Here is a 21,448-nt window from a genome sequence, read left to right as displayed (position 1 = left end):
CTCCAGGTAGTTGTAATGGTAAAATAAATAAGGCTGCTGAATAGGGATCTGATTTGAGTTGAGAGCTGACTGGTGTCTAGTAATAACAGAGAAACCTCTACCTAAAGGCTGGAGAGGAGGATAGGATCTTCTGCTGAAGGATAGTTTCAGTATTGATTGGGTTTGTTTGCTCTTGCGGTGTTGTCAAATTATTTAGTTCATAGAGAAAACCCTATAAAACACTTGCAGCTGGAGACTTATGACTTCCCTCGTACCATGGCCCCTGGTTTTGTACCCTTTCCACAGATGTCAGAGATGGCTCTTCTTTACCTTCGTCTCTTTTCTCTTGGTGTATTTATATAGGAACTTAATGTACGTCAAGTGACACTATCGACTAATAAAGATAAATATGGAGTCCGGCTGAGAGCAGAACCAGATCACATGGTGCTTGGGAAGCGTTTGAAAGGTGCATTTAAACTTGTCATGGCTGCAATCAAAGAGCTGAAGAGTGAGCAGCTGGAGGAATTCCAGGAGACAGGTACATAGTGGTACAAACCACAAAACGATGGCAATGTTGACCAAAAAAAGATCAAAAATCCTTTGGCTCATCAGAAAAAAAAGAAAAAAAAAAACAAGCAATTGCACTTGATTTGTGTATATTAATCAAGTATTTGCAGGAACAGACACAAAAGTATCCTTCTGTGGGCTTAGGGAAACTTAAGGCCTACTTCCCTGTTATTATCCCTTTTAAATGTTAGTTAACGAGAATAGGAGAAAAGTTGGTTTTATTATTTTGCTGACAGTAGATAAAAAGTGGCCGTGTAGGCTAATCTTATGCTGTTCTCATGTTTAAGTGCTACTGTGAGACCAAAATGAAGTAGAGAGTAAGCTGTTCTGTAAGGCTGAATCAGATTTGAACTGAGCATATGTGCGATAGTTTTTATTCTAAAAGCATTGCTTCAATTCCAGATTTACAAGTGGGTGTGAATTTTCCAGCTATATCTGTTTAGTTAACTGCTTAAATGTAAATTTTGATTTAGCTGAATATACAGGTTATTTTTAAATTTTACTTCATTTCATTCAAATGGTACGCCAACAGTTGCTGAAGCGTCTGCATTTGAGTGAGTTCTGCTGCCTGTAGGAGTTCTTATATGAAAAACCTGGATGTGGGAAGGTGCAGTGTTTCTTACTAGTGCTTAACTGCTGTTTAACTGTATTGCAAATATACTGCATTTCACATATTTGAAGTCTGATACTTGTTTAAAACTTTTTGAATTAAAAAAATTTCTTTTTCACTCTGATTGTAAGAGATGCTCTTCATCTGCCAATTCTGCAGGCACCATTGTTGTAGAAGGACACGAACTCCATGGGGAAGATCTTCGTCTCATGTATACCTTTGATCAGGTTGCAGGAGAATCTGCCCAGTTTGAGGCACATTCCGATGCTCAGGTATTTTATTAGTTTTGTTAGTTATTTTATTAGTTATTTCTTTTATTTTTTTTTGAGTAAGGGAAGAGTTCTTCTAGAAGTAATATTAAAATGGTGAGGTGAAAGCTGGGGTGGTTTTGTTTGTTCAGATTGTTCAACAAATTCCAGGAGCCTACCTTCTGAATTTTGGAGATGTTAAAGTACTCTCTTCAACATGATATTTTGTAAGTGAGAAGCTCTATAAAAATGTACCTGAGCTTCTGAGTGAGTTAATACTAGCTTGTTTCAAGTTTGTCACCTATTCAACTGTCTTCTTTGCATTACCTCAGGTTTTAGTTCTGCTAGATGTTACCCCAGACCAGTCCATGGTGGATGAAGGAGTTGCCCGGGAGGTCGTTAATCGCATCCAGAAGCTTCGCAAAAAGGTTAGGAAGCAATGGTTTGGAACAAGACATTTTAATTTACTTTTAAGCAATCTTTGGGCAATATGCAGCAGAAACTGACCTTTTAAATTAAACATGAAGCCCTGTATCATTTAGTCCTCATATATAGCTCTCTGATTGGACGTAAATGATTACAGATCATTATTTTGATTTTGAATCTCTGTATTACCAAGTGGCTCGAGTTGAACAATGAGCTTGCTATACATCATCCACAGTGAATTAACAAATTTATTTATTTTACTGAGCCACTCTTGTTTTCTATCTCCAGCCACATAGCTGTGGTCCAGTCTGAGTTAAGCAGCTCTCAGGCCTGCCTGCCTCCTGCCAAGAATTACATTCTGTTCCACCTTGGTTCTGGTGTGTTACGTCAGCTGGGCTGGTGAGAGGCAAGACATCTGAGCCTAGGACCGCTAAAAGAAACAAACGTGTGTCTTAGCAAATTGCAGGAGGCGTTCCTGGCACTGATTTGTGTACCTGCATTAATGATTCTGCTCTAAATTGCCCTCATCATACATACAAATGATGCTGTCTGACCTTGATGTTAAAGCACTTTGAACAATGTAACTTCTTTCTCTCTGCAATACTAGTCCAGAAAGAGCTGCACTCATTATCTGTTTTGTGCCAAGAAAGGGTGGTCACCATGGAGGTGATGACAAGTCTAAAAAGCCTTTAATCTGGAGAGGACATTAAGTAAGACTTAACTTGGTACAAAGAATTCTAAAGGTTTCAGAACCTGCAAGTTTAAAAAAAACCAAAACCCAACCCACAAAACAATCCCCTGTCCCCTCATGTGCATACACATTTCGAACATGGAACATGTTGTTCTATGACATACGTAGCATCTTCCTACTCTACTAACTTGGTGGCAATGTGCTAGAATTTGTATGTTTTTCAGAATTATGACTGAAGAAATCTCGCAAGAGCTCTAAATGATGTGTTTTTTTTTTCATGGAACATGGTTTTGGGAGAAGATACCTGTACAGTTAAGACTGCATAAATCTTCAGTATAAGACTGAAAAATGACAAATTTGTACCACAATAGCCTTTTTTAATATATATATAACATATATAAAAAACCTATGTAGATTTATTTCTGTATAAAATAAAACCTGGAAGGAATGTCTCCATGAAAAGAAAACTCTCTCATAAGTTACTAGATTATTTAAATTTACTTCTGTAATGACATAAGGCCATATTTTATTCTCACTTAAATGAATATCAAAATACTTAATCTTGCCTAATAATTAACATGATGCTAAAGTGCATTTATTCTGTCATTCTTTCATTCCCACTCCTGTTATAAAAGTGTATACATAATAAAAAACACAGATTCCGGATCCACAGTAACTATTACTGGCATTAGGGCAGCCATTATTTTTTAGCAGATTTTAGAAATAAAGTTTTCTTGATGCTGCTTTTTTTTCCCCTTAAAACCATTTTCTTACTGAAGCAGAATTTTGCTCTAATTCAGCTTTAATAAGCATACCATTCAAATTAATTGCTCTTTTCCTGAAGTATATGTTAGGATGTGAGATGTGACAGAACTAGTGCAAAAACTTAAAAGTCTGGTCACCACCTTCCAAAACAATACCAAAGTGTCTTGGAGACAATTGGGTGTTAAGAAAATGTCACTGATTGAGCAGTTGTTCAATGAAGAGCCAAGGGTTTAATTTCATGCTAACAGAATGTGTAAACGCTAGTAAAATTCTTGTGCATTAAGAAAAGCTTTTTAATTTGGTAGGCTTTCAACTTACTGAGGGGGTTGGGTTCGTAAATGAGTTTGGAAGTGAGACATTTTGAGTAAGGTACGCTGTTTGGTGATTATCTTTTGAAGAAACACTCACCTTGTTTCAAGCCTCTTTCATGCCCTTCTGACAAAAGAATTGTTTTATTCTAAATCTTTTGTGGACACTTATAACAAATAACTGGTAAATATCTTTCTAAGATACTTTTTTTCTTTAACTTAACAAGTATTTTTCTTTTAGTTTGTATATGTGAAAGTCATCTTGCTGTCACTAATGGTATATTTGGTGTATCCTACAGCGAAATCTGGTTCCTACAGATGAGATTACAGTGTACTACAGATCCCATCCAGAAGGTGACTACCTGGATACTGTTATTAAGGAACATATGGATTTCATTTTTGCAACAATAAAGGCTGCCCTGAAGCCTTACCCTGTGCCTACCTCAAAAGAAGTTCTCATCCAGGAAACGACCCAAGTAAGAAGGAAAAAGCATTGACTGCATAGTTCATTTTGTTATCTGTTTTTAACTGAACAAAGTGCTTCAATTACAGAAAAATTGTATGTTGATATTTATTTGTGGGATATAGTGGATGTTTTTTCATATTTATAAATTTCCATATTAGTCTTTTTGGTTTAAAAAAGAAAATAGTTGGGTTCTGTATATAGTATTTTTGAAAATGAAGCCGCTTGGGTACCAAAATAAGTATCTTCGGTAGTTGTTTGTGTAAGCTTAATACACATAGTTATTTGTACTTGGATTAGTGCATTGTTTAAACAGCAAAAACACTGTTGCTCGAATTTCTTCAAGTTAATAGTTAATATGCTTTTGTATTAGAAATGTTCTCCTTCGAGGCTAAATTTTGCCTTTTGGCTTAAGACCAACTTCAGTTATTAATGTTTCAGGATGCTTGTTTTTTCTCCCCCGTGTTGCTGAAGTTTGGTCTTTTGTAACAGTGCAGTTTTGCAGATTGCTTATTCTTTCAGCAGCAGATTTGAACTTTCCTTTGTTTTCTTTGTTTCTTCTGACATGTTTTGAGAATACTATTGCCATGGTTTTATTCAGACTTGCTATATTCAAAAGGCATTCCTAGCAGAATACTTAGTGGAGGAAGTATTCTTCAATCTAAATGTCATACTAGACCACAAAGACAAGAACTTAGAATACATCAAATTTTAAATTTGATTTACAGAATGGCTTGGGGGCCTGAGAATAGGTGAAAGGAAAGTGCATATTTTACCCATCTTAATAACAGTATGTGTAAAGGAAATGTTTTATACTTATTAATTGCACTTCTGAAGCTGTACAGATTTGAAACAAAGCTCTGGCCTTTTTCAAAACTATTAGTTTAATGTAGTGACAAACATAGGGAAAAATGCTACATAAGAGTGGAGAATATTGTGGTTGGGAAATCAGTGAAAATATTTTGCCATTTCTTCTAAGTACTTATTTGATTGGGCTGCTGCTGATGGACAGTTTGATGTTAAGTCAACATCAAATCTGAATTAGAATGTGAAAGCAGCTGGAAAAAAATGTATAGTGCTGGGAAACACTTGTCTGATTGCCTGCCTCTGAAATTGCCTAGTACATGAGCTGTAACGCTGGTCGCTCTGTCTTTCCATAAAAGCTTTCGTGCCTGTGCAAGTATGGTTCCCCCCTGCTATTATTTTTCTGTTTTCTAAATCTTTAGCAGATTCTAGTGAAGAAAAACACTGTGGAAAGCTGAAGATCAGTCCATTGGATTAGTTTTAAAAAAATACTGTCTATGTAAAGATGAAATCTTGCCCTGACAGAAGGTACAGGTTATTATGGATATAATTGATAGCTGTTGTCTGGATGTCAGCAAAAAACAGACATCCATTCAGTTTTGGAAATGATGAGCTATGAGCTAGTATGTAAACTGGAGATAGGAGGTTTGTGGCTCAGGCTACGCATTTGCACAAATGACAGATTTCAGACTGGAAAAACCTGAATAATTTTAACTGAGATAACCCTATAGATGACAGTTCTGTGTGGCTGTTGCAATCAATGACTAAGTTTATAGAAATGTAATCATCTTGCACTGGGCATACAGCAGAGAGTGTGTCCCTGTCAGCTTAAAATGTTGGGCGTGGAGGTTTTTTCAAACAAAACCATTAGCAGGGAGTTATTGCAAGTTCAGTGTACCGAAGCTCTACAGTTTATGGATGGTAAATGGAGGCAAAGAAAAACTCTGTAAGTAAATGCAGAGTTGTTTGTTATTATTTTACTTTAAGGAGTCTCAGTCACTACCAGGTACCTCCCTACAGAGTCAATCTATGGTCTCTGCTGTGTAGGTTGCCTTCTGCTCATTTAGATGGCCACTCTACTTCCAGACTTGGTGTGCCTCTGAATTGTTAAGTCACTGACTTAGGCTTTAAGGTAGAGGTTGCAGAGAGGAACAGAAGACTCACACTTTAGTGCAACTGTAAAGTCTTTCTTGGGGCTCGCTTCCTGGGACTGCAGAGATGGATTGCTTAGGGCAGATGTTTGACTCTGTGTTCTGCTGCAACTAGCTTGTCACATTAAAAGCAGTAAATGAAAATACCTGAAATGAAAAAGCCTTTCTTTGGAAGTCCTTTCAGTGTAGAAGTTTGGCCTGCTGTGGAGAGTTGAGGATAGCTGCAGCTGTGTGTGCTGAGTTTGCAGTTTGGTGCATCAGACATGGCTATGGCTGGTTGTCTTTATTAGTCATAACTGCATTGCATTTTGTACTAGCAGTTTCAGGCATAAAGACTATGAAAATGTGAATTCAAATTGAGTTGTGCATCAACTGTCTTCTGTTGATGGGGGCTGATAAGCAGCTTTGATGTGGAAAATGTTTTAGTGGCCATTACGCACTTCCAACTATAAAAGTAGATGCAAGTTAAAAGAACTAAGATGTGTAATTCCACACGTGAGTGCTTAAGTTAAGTCAACTGTGACAGGATCATTGCACCAAATTTCTGGAATTTATTAAAAGGAGTAACAGAAGTCTGCATGATGTTGAATGTATGTGAAGACTGGGACAAAAATGAAATGCAGTCTGTCTTTTCTACAAGTATTTTGATTACATTCAGGATCATTATGTCTGAAATTATCCTGGATCAATTTCTGATACAAGGCCTTAATTATTAACTCCTTTCCCAAAGACTTGCTCTGAGAAATAAGAACAAAAAAATCAGCAGTCGCTCAGAAAATACTGGGATGGAAGAGCAGCTGCTTGAGAAATGAGTTTTTAATAGTTGGTAGAATGGATAAACAGAGAATGAGAATTGCTGCTTGGTAAGTGTCTTTCCCTGCTTTGTAACAGGAGCTCGGTAAAGAGGGGCACTCCCAAGTTTGTCTGTCACCCTTTGGACTGTGACTCTTACCAAAGACTGTCTCTAATTTACAAAAAAATTGGCTTTAATGGCCACTGAGTACCAGGTGTTCATTTCTGGATGATATTTGTTTAATTAAAAATTTTAATTAAGACATCTTTTAAAGTGTGATTCTCATGAAAATTGGTGTAGATGCAGGAGTAAGTCCGGTCTGTACTTAGTTCAGGAAAAGACCTTTGCTTGGAAAAAGCAGAGTCTTAAAGTTGTGATTTAAGGCCTCTACAAAATAAGTCCGTTTCTGTAGCATTGCTACAGATCCTCAAGACTCTTCATCCTGTCTCTCATTAGCACAGTAAAATACATGTTCCATATCTTGATGGAGTGTTTCAAGTTTTAATTGATTCACTAATAGCTAATAGGGACATACTCAGAAAAGCTGACTTGATATCAAGACAACTGCTGCGCCGGTTGTTCTTGGTAGTCCTTGGTGGAGAGATGAAGGCTTCTCCAGACAGCAACTGAGAGCAGGGTCCTATCTTCAGATACTCTGGAAGAGTATTTGGATTATATTTTGGGAGACTATCATCACTGCTCACCACTTGTGAAAATTAGACTGTGTATTCCACTGTTTTTCTTATGTGTTAAGTACTGCTATATCTGTAACATATATTAAAGACAAATTCGTATTTGAAGTGCTCTGTGTCTGAAGGAAGATGTGGCAAAAGTTGCTATTTTATTGTAAGTCATGTTTGGTATAATAAGACAAGATCTTAGTGTTGCTTACTTAAGGAAAATATTTTGTTGTGTTTGTTTAATGAAACAATACTCAAATAATTGTAATATTCCTCTTTCTTCAGCTGAGGGGATCAGAGCTAGAAATTACACTCGTCAGAGGCGGTTTGTGTCAGTGTGTTGGTCCAGCCTGTGCCTACGTCAACCTCAAAGTTTGTGTTAATGGGACTGAGCAAGGTAGGAATGTACCATGCTTGCTTTGTCAGTGGTGGTGGTAAAAGACAGTTTGGAAAACAGTGTGCTGAATGTTGGAGCCACAAATTTGCTTGAAAGGTGGTGCAAACTCCCTTCTAATAGTAGCTTTCAATAATTCTTAAAAATAAGTTTATTAAAAGCAAAACCACATGTTGTCCATGATGTCTTCTGATGTGGACTTGAAGTAAATACTCAGGTGTGCACATGAATTATTTATATTCTGCAGAAGGGTTTGTATGTGAATATCTATACAGAGGCATACACGTTCTATATTTGTGTGTGTACAATGACCCACGCTCAGAGTGTGTACCTTGAGAATTTTTAGTTCTTCATGTAGAACTCTAAATGTAGGTGATGCCTTTCTGTGGAGGAGATACTGTTTTTGAAAAGCTTAGATATTAAGTATAGAGCTGAAAAGAATACTTAAAACTAGAGAGTATAACAACTATGTCTTGGATAATGAAAAGATGCGTGCGGTGATATTGTTAAAAATATTACAAGGTTGAGTTATACATTAAAAGGAGAGAAAACTAAATGCACGCTGGAATTTTTTTCCTACATGTGTTTACAGTTTATATGTCTAAGTGTGTCTCGTTTAACATGGTTACAAAGCTGCTTACTGAATAATAACGAACGTAACTATGTAAGCTGGTGAATGTCTCAGAGGGCACAGAGTCTGTCTGGTTTTAATCAATATAATACTGGAATATAACAGTGACATAAAAATTTGACTGCTTTGTTAATAAAACCAAATATAACTTCCATACTCTAAATCTGAAGCACACTTGAGTCCATCTCCCTATTTTCTTTCCTCATGCCCTTTCTTACTAAAAAAAAATTCTGGAAGATGCAGTGTTGCCAGTTTTAACTTAGCTTAGAAATTCACTGGAAGTAATTAGAAAAAGTCATTAGAAAATCATTGAAACTTGGATGTTGCTTCCAAACTGCATTTTAATTTCATAATTTTGGTTTTAGGTGGTGTGTTGCTTCTGGAAAATCCAAAAGGAGATAATACCTTGAACTTTACTGGACTTGTAGATGCTGTCTCCTGCATTTTTGGTCTTAAAAATTCAAAACTGACAGTTTTTAATGGAAAAACAGGTAAATGAAGTATGACAAGGAAAATTGAAAGTCTTTCTAGCAGCAGCTAGGAGTTATTTACAGTATAATTATTTACTGTATAATTTTTCTATATGTATACAGAATTGATGAGAAAATGCATAAGGAAAAATTATATTTTATAGAATCTTAGCTTTTTAGACTGTGTTTATAGTCACATCAAAATGTTTCCAAAAGCTGCTGCTAAATGAAGCCTATCTCTTCTGTTACCTTACTTCCATTGCAGTTCTCATCAGGACAAAATCTGATTTATTTCAGAAAGTGTTTCCATCAGGTCCACGCTATGCTATATATTGATGGTGAGCTGCCATCAGCTTTTGCACGCTTTTTTTTCCCCTTATGCCTCAGTAGGCAGAGTGAGAACTAAAATTGAACGCAAAGTGCTATCTGTAGAAGAAAAAAGTGTTGTTTCTTCACCCTAGAGAAACTTGAGGATCTCTGCATTTCTTCTTTTTGGAAGAATCTATGGAATATTTTTGCAGCTTGAACTTTGCCTTTGTTAAGGCATGAGAATGTAAAATATCTTCTATGGATTATACATAGACTTACCGGCTATATCATAGTTTGGTTCATTACGAAGATAATACAGCTGAAGCAGAGGAGAAAAACATTATGAAAGATGTTGCAGTTAGTGGCTATGAGACCCTATCAGCAAATTGGCAATCTCTCCCCTGAGATGAAGATGTTGTTTCACTATTACATCACATATAATATTTGAATAAATCAGAAAAAGTTACAACTTAAAAATCAGTACACTGAGAACAAGATTACATTAATAACTTTTAGTGAAGAAATACAGGAAGTAGAGTACTTAGCAGTGACAATGCTGTGATACGACTTCAGAGATGTTTCAACAGCAATAGTAAACTCTGTGTATGTTCTTAGTGTTATTTACAGGCACATTCTGAAGTTCAAACGTTGTCTGTTTCCACACCATTCGTATTAAGTCTAAAGTGAGTGATAAGGAAACGATAAAATACTGCAAAAGTGGTAATTGGACAGCTACAGAAACTTTTGCTAGTGTGTTTTCACTGAAATATTACTGAAGCAACATCTCGGGGGAGATACTTTAATGGGCTGTTGTGAACAGCTGTTTTGGGGTGTCCACAGGACTGCTAAGGATCACCAGTTTATGTCTACCTGTGACATCAGTAGGGAAATAGTCTTCCTTGTGTCTGTCATGTTACTGTTACCACCTCTATCTTTAGTTTTCTTACTTGTCTTTTCCTGAAAGCATTTCTAGAAGAACGTTTTGGGGTTTTTCATATCTGATGTAATCCATTACCTTACTCCGATAAAACTTCTTTCCAGGCTGGGCTCAGCTGAACTGAGTAGTTCTATCATACAAAACAATTAGTCTTTGCTTTCAGCTATAGGTTATTTATAGGTAATTTTGGATCCCTCAGTATCTTCCTCAAGATTCAGTTATGTTTTGAAAGAGGAAATAGTTTTCCTTGAAATCCTTTTCCAAATAGTAGTGGTATACTTCATAGCAGTGTGGGATGTGCCTACAGAGGTGAGTATGTACTAGTACAATTCATTACCATCACAAATCTTGAGATGACCTGCAAAAGGCCAAGAAGAGTTGGGAAACTCTCATCTCATTAAGATTATAAGCAGTTTGACTCCTTATTTGGCTTGTTTTCTGCCACTAAGAGGACAAAAGTATGCAGCATAAATCTAATAATGCTGAATTCCTAAAGGAAGTGGAAGGAAAATCTAAACCTCTCCTCTTCCTGAAAGGTTCTTTTCTGCTGCAGTACCAAAGGCTTTATTTCTTCTGTTTCCATGTCGCTTTTGCTCTGTAGGTATCATTTTGGGACTTCCCACCTTGGTGTGCTGATTTTAAACTTCCACTCTTTGTGAGCGGTCTGGGCAGAGCACGTTTTTTTTTTCCCCTGCTGGCTTATTGACAACATGGAAGTTCCCTTGGAAAGATTAGGTTATCAAATTCACTTTTGTTGCAGTTTAGGAGAGATCTTGCATAAGTATTGATCAGCAGAAGATACGGCTCCCTGAGGAGTCAGGGTTGAAGGCATATACAAAGAAAATGGCTCTTAAAGATGTTAGAGAATACAACTGAAATTCCTGTGTTTGGTTTGGATAGAAGCCCTTTGCTTTATCTGCCCAACCTTCGCACAGGTAATGTCAGGTGAGGCCTAGTGGCGATTCCAGGGTTTCTTTAGGTAAGGCAGGGGGTTGGTATCAGCCACTCTGAGAGGAATTGCAAAGGTCGCGCAGTCCAGACAAATTGTTGCTGAATTGTTCCCATGTGTGTTAATAAAATTGTGACCCAGTAAAACCCTATTTCTGGCTCCTTATTTTCCTTCCTGTGGTTTTTAGGGCTGTCCACTTTACTTGCAGTAATTTATTATCTTGTTTTCTAATTGTAATGAAGATTTACTTACGGTTGTTTAATGGCACAAAATCAGGCAGTTCTTGTATTAAGGCAGGCTGAAATATGTCATGTCCCTGGTTTTCAGTGCAACATTGAAATAATGGGATAAAGATTTCTTCCCCAACAGCGTATCGATGTATTTTGAGTAACTGCACAAACACTGAGCAAGGCGCTGGGATTTGTATTGACCTTCAGAAACTGAGAATAGAATTTGTCTCTTTTTACATTTTTTAAAAAAAAAAAAAAAACACATTTAAAGGAAAGGAGTTGGGCTCAAGTCAGATGGTATAAACAGTTGTCTGTGACTTTTTCTTTTTGTTCTGGATTGCTGAAAAGCTGAAAACTTTCTCAACTTCTTATTGGGAATGGTTTTTGACTTACACTTGGCTTTCATGGAAGTAGTCCATATTTAAAAAAGACCTATTTAAAAAAATTTCAATTAGTTTATCTTTATGGGAATAAAGCTATAAATCATGTAAGGCTTAAAAAAGGGGGGTAAGGAAAGGTTAGGCAAAAATCCCCCTACAAAATTCTTAGTCCATGTCTTATTTCATCTTTATGATTTTCAGATGGCTAATTTTTTTTAATTCTATTCTTAGCACTGTTTTCTGAACAAGAGTACAAAAAGATTGTTTTAATCTTTAATTTTTAAAAGGCCATGAGGGTGTAAGGCACCTTAGGAGAGCATTACCACTTAAATCTCAGCTGCAGGGAGAGCTGACTTTAAAAGTGACTTTAATATTGATGAGCACTTGTAATATCTGGTTGTTTTCAAGTGTATTGTTATATATGAAAAAATAAATCTTTTTTTTTTTGTTCTTATGAGAGGGTTTTATGAACTGACGCCACTGACAGCACTGTACATGAGCGCTTCCTTGTGAAAATGTCAGTGGTCTTGTAATGCAAAATGCTAGATTTGTTAAATACACAAATCACCATTACTGTAGCTTCTGCTCTGTTGCCCTGCATAGATCTGCACAGATCCTGGCAGCTGGCTAATGTCAAACTCAAAGTTACTTGAGCCATGTGTTTCTTGCTCTGTAAAGCACCCTGCTTGCTAGTGCTGTCTCCTACCCATGACCCACGGATTGTATGTAAATGGCAAGCAATACTGCTTTAGGGTTATGCTAGGAAAAACCTGCTGCTGACTCCCTTTCCATAGGATGAAATCTTGTTAATTCCTCTCCACTTGTTAATTTAGTTGTTTTCTTGCTTTCCTGTAAGTAAAACGAAAAGCAAAGCCCCCTGCTGTGCTTGAGCATGTGCCTTGCATCTCAAACATACCAAAGAAGTGTTTGGGTAGCTGGTGGATGGCCACCATCATCGCCACATCTTCATTCTTGAGAACTGAATTTTAGAAGCAACGATGAAGTTTTGCCTTTTCCTTTAAAGCTTTGTGTGTGTATATATATATATATATACACACACATATATATATGTATGTGTATATATATATATATATATGAAAAAGTTGATTTTTTGAAAGAGAGCATTTTAGAATCTTAGATGCGGTCTGAGGTCTTCATCCTTCCTTAGGGCAGTCTCAAGCCTTCCACAGTGCATTGTGCTGTGATGTTCTGTGGCAGTTGGCAAAATTTTGAGAGCTTGTAGCCTGTGATTACTTTTCACCTTTTAAGGCAGAGGGAGGGGCTGTTTGAGTTCTGAGGGTTTGTTGGTTGGTTGGGTTGGGTTTTTGGGTTTTTTTCCTCATTTTTAAGTTTATAAACATCCTTGGAAAAATGAGTGCCACTTCTGCCCCTTTAAAATTAATTCAGATGAACTGATGGAAAATAAGCTTTGTAAAGCTTAGGCTCTGTGACACGCGAATAGGGCTGATACAGAATGAAAACCTTGGAAAGAGATGACAGATGTGCCTGTTCCATATGTACAGGCAAGGCACAATTCTTAGAAGAAATTAAATTTATTAATTCTTCCTGGATTTGGTCTTTGGAGTCCTTTGTAGCTGCAAAAGCTTTGCAGCAGAGAGTGATGTTATTTCTCTGTATCTTTAATGTTGTGGCTCTCAGCAGCTTTTTTTTTTTTTTACGTCTGTGATAGACAGGCTCATGTAGGTAGTGCAGAATGCAGCCCTACATACTTCATTTGTATTACAGAAACCTCATTAGCTTCTCATCTGAGTGCTTTCAGGGTGCTGGCGTTACTTCCAAAATCCTTTGAGACATGGGTCCTGTTTTCAGTCTGATCTTCCACCGTTTTCTAAATATGCATGGCTGGAGTCATCTGCTGAATCATCAGCTGTTGTTGACAGTAAACACAAATATTAATGCAGAGGGCATTATTCATGAGCTAACCAGCCACTGATTTTCCATTTATTGTTGTCTGGAGTTTAATGAGAGAAATGTCCTGATGTGTCACAGTAACAGATATCCAGTGCTGCTTCAGCTAGGGAAGTCAGGGTACAGGCAAAGACCATAGGTCTTAATTTAATAAGAGAGAAATGGTGAATAATTTCTTAAGTGAATAATTTCTTGCTTGTTTTAAAGTATTTAACTATTTTTATTGCATAAGTAGTAATGTTATATATTTATGTGCATAAGAAATGTCACATAGGAACTAATTTCCACAGCAGATGAAGTGCTCTGTGTTGTTAAGGAAACAAAATATTTCTGCACAAATTCTATTTTTCAAAATGGAGCAGTGCTCTTTCTTGCGGAAGGAATTGCAAAGAGAGAAACACTTCCACAGTGGAATCGGTAGTTAGAAAGCCTCATTGTCAGCTAATTGAGTGAGAACTGGACCTCAGCTTCCCTGGAATGGCCTGACTGGTCTCATTTTCTTTTTCAGAACTGATAAACAAAACTGACTTGCTTAGTCTCAGCGGAAAGACTCTGCATGTGACAACAGGGTCAGCACCTGCTCTGATCAACTCTCCTGATGCGCTGCTCTGCCAGTATATCAACTTGCAGTTAATGAATGCAAAACCACAAGGTATGTAGGATACTCATCTCTCCTCATTTACAGGCTGAGCTTTTTGTGATACAAGTTTTGGACACTGTCACTTATTGATGAAGATAAGTACATACTTTTTCATTGGTAGATGGTGGTTTTGTCTATTTTTTCCTAGTATTTGCTTTCTAATAAACACAATGTTTATATTTAGCTTTTCTCCCTCTTTTCAGAAAAGAAAAAGGAGAGCTAGTTTGAGATAAGGGGCAGCATTTAAACATGAGCCCTTCAGCATTGTTTTCCTATTTCTGATGATCTGCTCACCTGTGCAGCTTATTTCAAAAGGCTGAGTCTAAAACTGACCAAAAATGAAGGAGGAGCCAGTTCTTTACCACAACAATGTAAACAGCCTGTGAAACATTTCTTAGTGCTATTTAAAAGCCAAATGAATTGTGTTATGACCCAGATCTGGAGTATGGATGTGTGTATGTAATTCTGTTCCACAGCTGCTAATCTTGTAACTTCTACTCTGAAACCTCATGTTGGAACAGCTATGTTGTTAGTAACTTGTTCTTAATTTCTGCCCTGGTATGAGTCCTTTCCGGACTGTCCACGTGGAACCGTATTGACACTACTGGGAACCTGCTTGGGACGAAAAAGTGTTTTTAACTGGGGATTTGATCATCAGAAGGTGCTTTGCTGAGTTCTTAGTGGTTTGTGTGTCCTGTTGAAATATTTAATGTTTCCCAGTCTCTAGGTTATCCTGCTGACCCATGTAAAGAATTCTGCAAAGTTTTCTTTTGTTTCTTGAGCTGTTAATAATCACTTATACTTCTGATTTGCTAGTTCATGAACTTACTTAGTGAATATCTGTAAGTAGGTTGGTATTGGTAATTACTCAGCACTATGAAGAAACAGAGATGAAATGGAAGAAGAAATCCTAAATTTCAATTTACCAGGATAAATGAAATAACATCATTCCTCACCAATGGTGATTCAACTGTTTATCTTGCTCAGAATGTCAAAAAGGAACAGTGGGAACTCTTCTAATGGAAAACCCTGTTGGTCAGAATGGATTAACATACCACGGTCTTCTACATGAAACGGCAAAAGTTTTTGGGCTCAGAAGCAGGAGGCTAAAATTGTTCCTGGATGAAGCACAAACTGAGGGTAAGCACAAACTTCTGGTTTGCATGTCCAAGGGTACTTGGAAGCTTTTGTTGAGGAGCAGCTAATGTAGCCTGAGATCTAGTTTAATTACTAAGTGCATACTATTTACACATGGGTATCTAATTTTGCTCAGTAATTCAATATTTAATTAATAAAATCCTTTAAGCATATATATACATTTAGAAATTCAAAGCTCTAATGCATTACCTTCACGAAATGGCCAAGTCAAGTTCTGTAGAAGTTTCTTCCTTTTGAAATAAAAAGGTCAGTCAGTTACGTGCTGCTGTGACTAAGCACAGAGAGTGAATCTCCTCCTAGAAGTGAGTGCATCTAAAGTATGAGTATTTTAAGAACCTGTTCAAATTCTTCCTGTAACATTCATATTGTTGCAGATTTTTTTTTCCCTTCCTTTTGGAGAAGAAGTGGGTGGAAAAGAGTATCGGCTCTATTTTAGAGTTGTGTGAGTAGGTCAGAGTTGGTAGGGTACGGCAGCTGCAGTTCATTCAGAATACCTGGGAAGTAGGAAGCTTTATCACAGTCACATATCTGAAACGTTAAAGAATCTTCCAACACACAGACAGATGGTGAGGCTTAGAAACAAAAATTTTTGATTCATGAGAAAGATAAGACTAAAGATGTAGCCACCTGTGGTGCTAAAAAATTGGACCCGAGAAGGATGTAGGACTTCATTTGACAGGAAAAATGGATTGGAAACTACATGGTAAAATGAACTGTGTTTATTCAAAAGCCATTTTTGTAAGTAAAATGGATCTCAAATGTTGATGAGACTTTCTAGTGATAGTTTGAGCTAATGCTGAAAATAACGTGCTGAATGGTGTTAACAAACATAGAGAACTGGAGACTGTAGTGTTTAGAAGCAGCACAGGGTGTAAGAACCAAGTATATCAACCACACTTCATTTGCCTAAACAAAAAATACATTTATGTGCAAAACCTTGCTGAGTAGGAATTTAGCCATTCAGGAGCAACTGATGTTACACATAGTTCTTTTTCGGTTTTTATCATTGTACAGGGCAAAAGAGGTTCACAGCAGCATATGATTTAGTTAAGATACTAAAATAACTATTGTAGAAAACTTTTGAGCTTTGAAAGAGGGAAGTAACTGACAAAACAGGAACATTTATACCATTTAAGTCTCCGTTTAAATAAGGAATTTTAAAATGCCTTTACCTAAAAGGGAAATTGGTTGAATCACTATAACATATTTGTAGTGCAAATTCTCCAGAACTATTTAAGCTTTAAGTAAAGTGTGTAAAGTGAAATTCACGATGATGTGAAAGATCAGATTTGATACCTCTTCAAAGGCTAACCTAACCAATTTGGTCTTTTTTTAGACTCGAAATGTAGAGAACTTGGTCCCAGTGGTTTGTTTGTGTGGCTAGCACATGCTTATGCCATATAGCTATGCTTCTGCTATCTCAGATTTAATTCTCACCATGTAGCTCTCTTAATAACATTTTTTTAATTGTATAAACACTGAAATGGTTGTACTTTATCTTCAGATCTCTTTGTATAATAAATAAGGACTGCATATAAAACAAATATTTTGATGCCTCTGGAAAATATTAGGTCAATTAATGTTTATGTGTATTGTTGCAACCTTGTAATCCTTTATTCATCTCTTTATCAATATATTTCCAGGTCCTATCTTCCAAACAAAAAAAGTTCAGTATCTTGGGTAGTTTTTTTTATGGTTTCTTCTAAAAATAAAAAATCAGTTACTGTTAACAATTTGAAACATTTGATGAAAATAACGCATGAATTGGAAGTTTGATGCCTGTCTTTATAAAAAGAAAAAAAATCACTTGGTGGCAAATGAGCTATGAGTTTTGAAAACGTTGTATTTATAAATGTTGTCAGATACAGGCAGTTGGGCATTTGCTGCCTATTGCACAAAAGGTTGCCAGCTTCTCAGGAACAAATGTGGTTTTTATTCCCCTTTGTAATATTGGAAAAACGTTCTATAAATAAATGTCAAAGTGGTGAGAGTTGCTTATTCGTGAGACTGAAACATGAGTTACAGGTAACTGATTCAGAGACATGTTCAGGATGAAGGCAACACTTTTTAATGTACAAATTTCAAAGCCTTCTTGTGGAGGAATTGGCACAGAAAGGAGGATGTCCTTACATTTTGTTGATAAATCAAGTTTCCAATTTCTGAAAGTAATTACTGTGTTAAGTACTGTTGAAAATAGTAGCTTCATGTAGTTCCTCATTTTTCAGGATTTAAAAAATAAATAAAATAAATTAACACTTTGAGACTAAGTTCATAGTTTGTTTGGCTGCTTCTGCAGACCGAAATAACTTTTTTTACCTACTGATGTAATGTGTGCATGGAGAGGGAAGGAACGCTAATGAGGGAATAAAGCCCCAATTGCTGAATTGGATTATACCTCTGCTCTTTTAGCTCTGTCGATGGGTATTCAGATGCTTAAAGCAGAGCAATACACTGGAAGAGACCTCCTTAAAAACAGTACCATCATGATCCATAAGGGCTTCTTAATTCTTTAATAAACTTCGATGCAGACTATATCTGCTGAGTCTTAAAAAATTAAATATTTTTAAAAGAAAGATGGGGGCCTTAGTGTTAGAAGGAGCGTGCATACTCTTACATGGAAACAAAACTCATTGCTGCCATTTCTAGAATCAGTTTTCACTTGGACATCATGTTACTGAAAGCTAAACTGCTTTTACATTATCCCCATGGATGCACTTCACAGACCTGCCTCCCCCTACCACACACGCTGCCTTGGTCTCTCTCAGCTGGAGGTAAGCCCAAGTTAGAGCAGCGTGAATATCAGTTGTCAGTCCTGTGATACAGTGCAGTACACTAAAAAATTGTTTCTACTGAAAAAAAACACTCAGCCATTCTGAATGTTATTAATCTGTCATTTGTGCTAACACTAGTGCCAAAATTTAAAATTATCTTTTATTTGCTTATGTTGTCCATAGGGATTCTAGTGTGCAGAGTAACACCATAACCCCCGATCTTCTTTTGCTTTGGTTTCAGTGGATGTATTTGTGGTTACCACTTTGAAGTTTCTTAGTCGAGACCTCTGGTATATTTGTTATTTGGATTACTTTTGTTCCAATGCTCTACCTCCCAGTATTCCAAACAATCTACTCTGTTATTGGGGCAGTTTGCTACAGCTGACGGGTGCTGGGAAGCATTGAGCTAGCAAGCATCGAACTTCTTGGGAAAAATGCACTGTAAGGTGGCAAGACTAGTGAAAGAGATTCCCAGTTCCTACTAACTTTGCAGGTGATGCTTTCTGTAGCCGCAAAGCGCAATTACTCTGTGTTTGTGTTTCATAAGTAATTATAGACCCTGAATCAGCCTGTTGGAAATATGCTGTATCCTTAAGAGAGTTTTGTTGGTGAGACTTTATCCTATTCCTGTTCCAAACTATGTGCATATAGCTATGAAAAGACTTAAGGAATTGATCTGGTATGGTATGAAATTCTTTAGGCATACTTGACAAGATTGCAACATTAGTTTTCCAGCAGATGCTACTACAATCCTTGTTTTACATATAAAACTCAAGTTAATGTATGCATGTTCTTATTCTTGGACTCCTTCACACATACGTTGTTTTATATTCTGTCAGAGATGGGACGCTAGAGGAGATGGATCCTCCGTATGGCCATCCTTACATAGTGTTTATAAGGGACTCTGGTTTTCAGTGCATTGTGTTGTATTGTTAATATTGACTTTGTATCATGGCATTATAAAATAATTTTCTGAACTAGGTATTATTCTGTGTGGATGTGAAGCTGGGAGCTGTGGGCTGACATAGACTTTCCAAAAATTCTACTTTCTAACCTAGAACAGTATCTTCAACGGTTGCGGTGGCAATCCTGATGTATGGTGACCCTCCCTTTAAGGCACCATGCTTTACAAGGGGGAATTTTGAGCTGAGCAGTTTCTGTCCTAGTCCTGTTTTGATCAAACCAGCAGAACTGTCTGAATAAAGAAAATTTTACCTGTAAGCAAGAGCACTAACTATGTGCTGTTCTCTCTCTTGTTTTCTTGGTTCAGAGATCACAAAGGACGTCTCCATGAAGAACTTGAACATGAAGACTGTGTATGTCCGTGTTATACCCACCACAGCTGAATGTTGAGAATTCCATTTCTATGAATGAGACCATGTAGACTTTTTTCCACAAAAAATGAAGTCAAATTACATTAGTATGCTTTTAGATTAACATCCAAGTTGTGTATGGTACTTTTAACATCTCAGATTGCACACAGGATGTTTTCTACCAGTGCATGTCTAATATGCTGCTCTTTGGTTTCAAATACAATGTATTTTCATTATGTTATCTTATGATACTGTAAAAGCTGTTCAGAAAAATGTCAGAACTCCTTAACCTTAGATATCTATGCAGTAATTTGCCTGAAAGAAATGGGACTAGTACCTCAGTGATGCTGTTCTCTGCCTGTCCTTTATGCAGAGGGCATCTTTGATTTTCTAAACCATGGGTTACCTACAAGACTCTGATACATATATACACCATGTTACAATAGCTTTGAAACTTATTTAAGGGTTACCCAGATTCGTTCCTTCATACTAGCTGGATTTTCATGAAGTGCGTGGCTGTTGATTTAAAATACTCCCTCATTTCAACACTTGGAACAATAAATTTGCTTCATCTCCAAACTCGTTTACCTGAGTGCAGAGTACTTTGTTTCCTTACATTTTCTAAAGAAGATAACACTTAGCACACAGTATAGATCATGAAAACCTAGAGAAACTTGAGATCTGAAAATGTCCATACTGAATGCCAGTGACGTTTTGGATTGTGATACTGTCAGGTTTGGGGGATTTTGTTTGGTTAGGGTTTTTGGGGAAGGTTGTTTGCTTTGGTTTCAGATTTACAAACAGTTTTAGATTGAAAATTGTGTTGGGTTTTTAGCTTTTATCATAGTCAATATAACTTGCCAAAGGTTTTAGTGTTGACTTGTGTATCTGTAGGCAAGTGAAATAACAGGCAATCTTGTTTCAGTTTGAGGATGTTTTTTGGCTAGTTAACTTAAGCTAGAAGCTTATGCATACTTAAGTTTCACTGCATTTCAGTAGTGTTGTTAATCAGTGGTGAAACTCGCTATTGCACAGCATACTGAACTTGAAGGTATACGTGCATGCAGCTGCCTTTGCTGCTCTGCCTTTATTAGCTTCTTGAGAACAAGGTTACGTACACTGTGAACAAGAGTATTAACAGAGAGTAACGTTTTGTAAGAACAACAAAGTCTTGCTTAGCATGTTTTTCCATTGCTCTATGCTTTTCATCTTTACACTATGAATATAAACCAAAGCTTTTTTGTGATAACACTATGTTAGTGGGAATAACTATAAATAAATGTTCTGTGTAACTACTGTGCTCTAGTGGACCATACCCAAATTGTAAGTACTCGTTTGAAGTAAATCAAGTCTCTGGCATTCAGCTTACAGAAAATTATTTTTATCGGTATAAAAAATGTCGGTGCCTGAACCTACTGAATCACTGGCCTGTTCAGTTTAATGAATATTGGACACTGCCCTCTACCATTCCCTGTAAGTCAGCTTGCTTATCTTTTTATTGACGTAGTTACGTGGAAATCAAATTTGTATGGGTTGGTTTTTTTCTCATATTAAAAACGTCCAGGTTATGTCTTCTGGGAAGGTAAGATTGCTGTTCCTAAGATGAATAACTTTGCTTTATTATTTATGGAGAATAAATGAAGATGGCAAATGATTGCAATTGAACTTCATTCTTAATGAGACAATCTAAGGGGACAACATTACTTGCATTTTTAAGGAGTTATTTCGGATTTAGCATTTTGTGTATGTGTATTTTTTTATTTCTAAGGATGTTGACTGGCCAAGTTCTGTGTAAGGGCTGGATTAGATTTTGTATGTGTGTGTATATATATGCTTTCCAGTGAATTAAAAG

General features: G+C 36.8%; 1 protein-coding gene across 1 annotated transcript in view; it reads left to right on the top strand.

The window, feature by feature from the left end:
- The window catches only part of IARS (isoleucyl-tRNA synthetase), an 89,446-nt gene extending 69,271 nt beyond the window's left edge, over positions 1-20,175 (top strand). The window contains exons 22-30 of the mRNA XM_009709753.1: positions 343-517; positions 1,316-1,428; positions 1,737-1,832; positions 3,894-4,070; positions 7,771-7,882; positions 8,876-9,001; positions 14,223-14,366; positions 15,342-15,494; positions 19,554-20,175. Coding sequence (XP_009708055.1) covers positions 343-517; positions 1,316-1,428; positions 1,737-1,832; positions 3,894-4,070; positions 7,771-7,882; positions 8,876-9,001; positions 14,223-14,366; positions 15,342-15,494; positions 19,554-19,636 — 1,179 coding nt within the window. The 3' untranslated portion in view covers positions 19,637-20,175. The remainder of the gene's footprint in view (positions 1-342; positions 518-1,315; positions 1,429-1,736; positions 1,833-3,893; positions 4,071-7,770; positions 7,883-8,875; positions 9,002-14,222; positions 14,367-15,341; positions 15,495-19,553) is intronic.
- Positions 20,176-21,448: the final 1,273 nt, after the last annotated feature.

Source organism: Cariama cristata, unplaced genomic scaffold, assembly GCF_000690535.1.
Source record: "Cariama cristata isolate BGI_N322 unplaced genomic scaffold, ASM69053v1 scaffold3901, whole genome shotgun sequence".
Classification (NCBI taxonomy): domain Eukaryota; kingdom Metazoa; phylum Chordata; class Aves; order Cariamiformes; family Cariamidae; genus Cariama; species Cariama cristata.
Note: the sequence above shows the minus strand (reverse complement) of the source record. Positions and strands in the feature narration are given on the sequence as shown.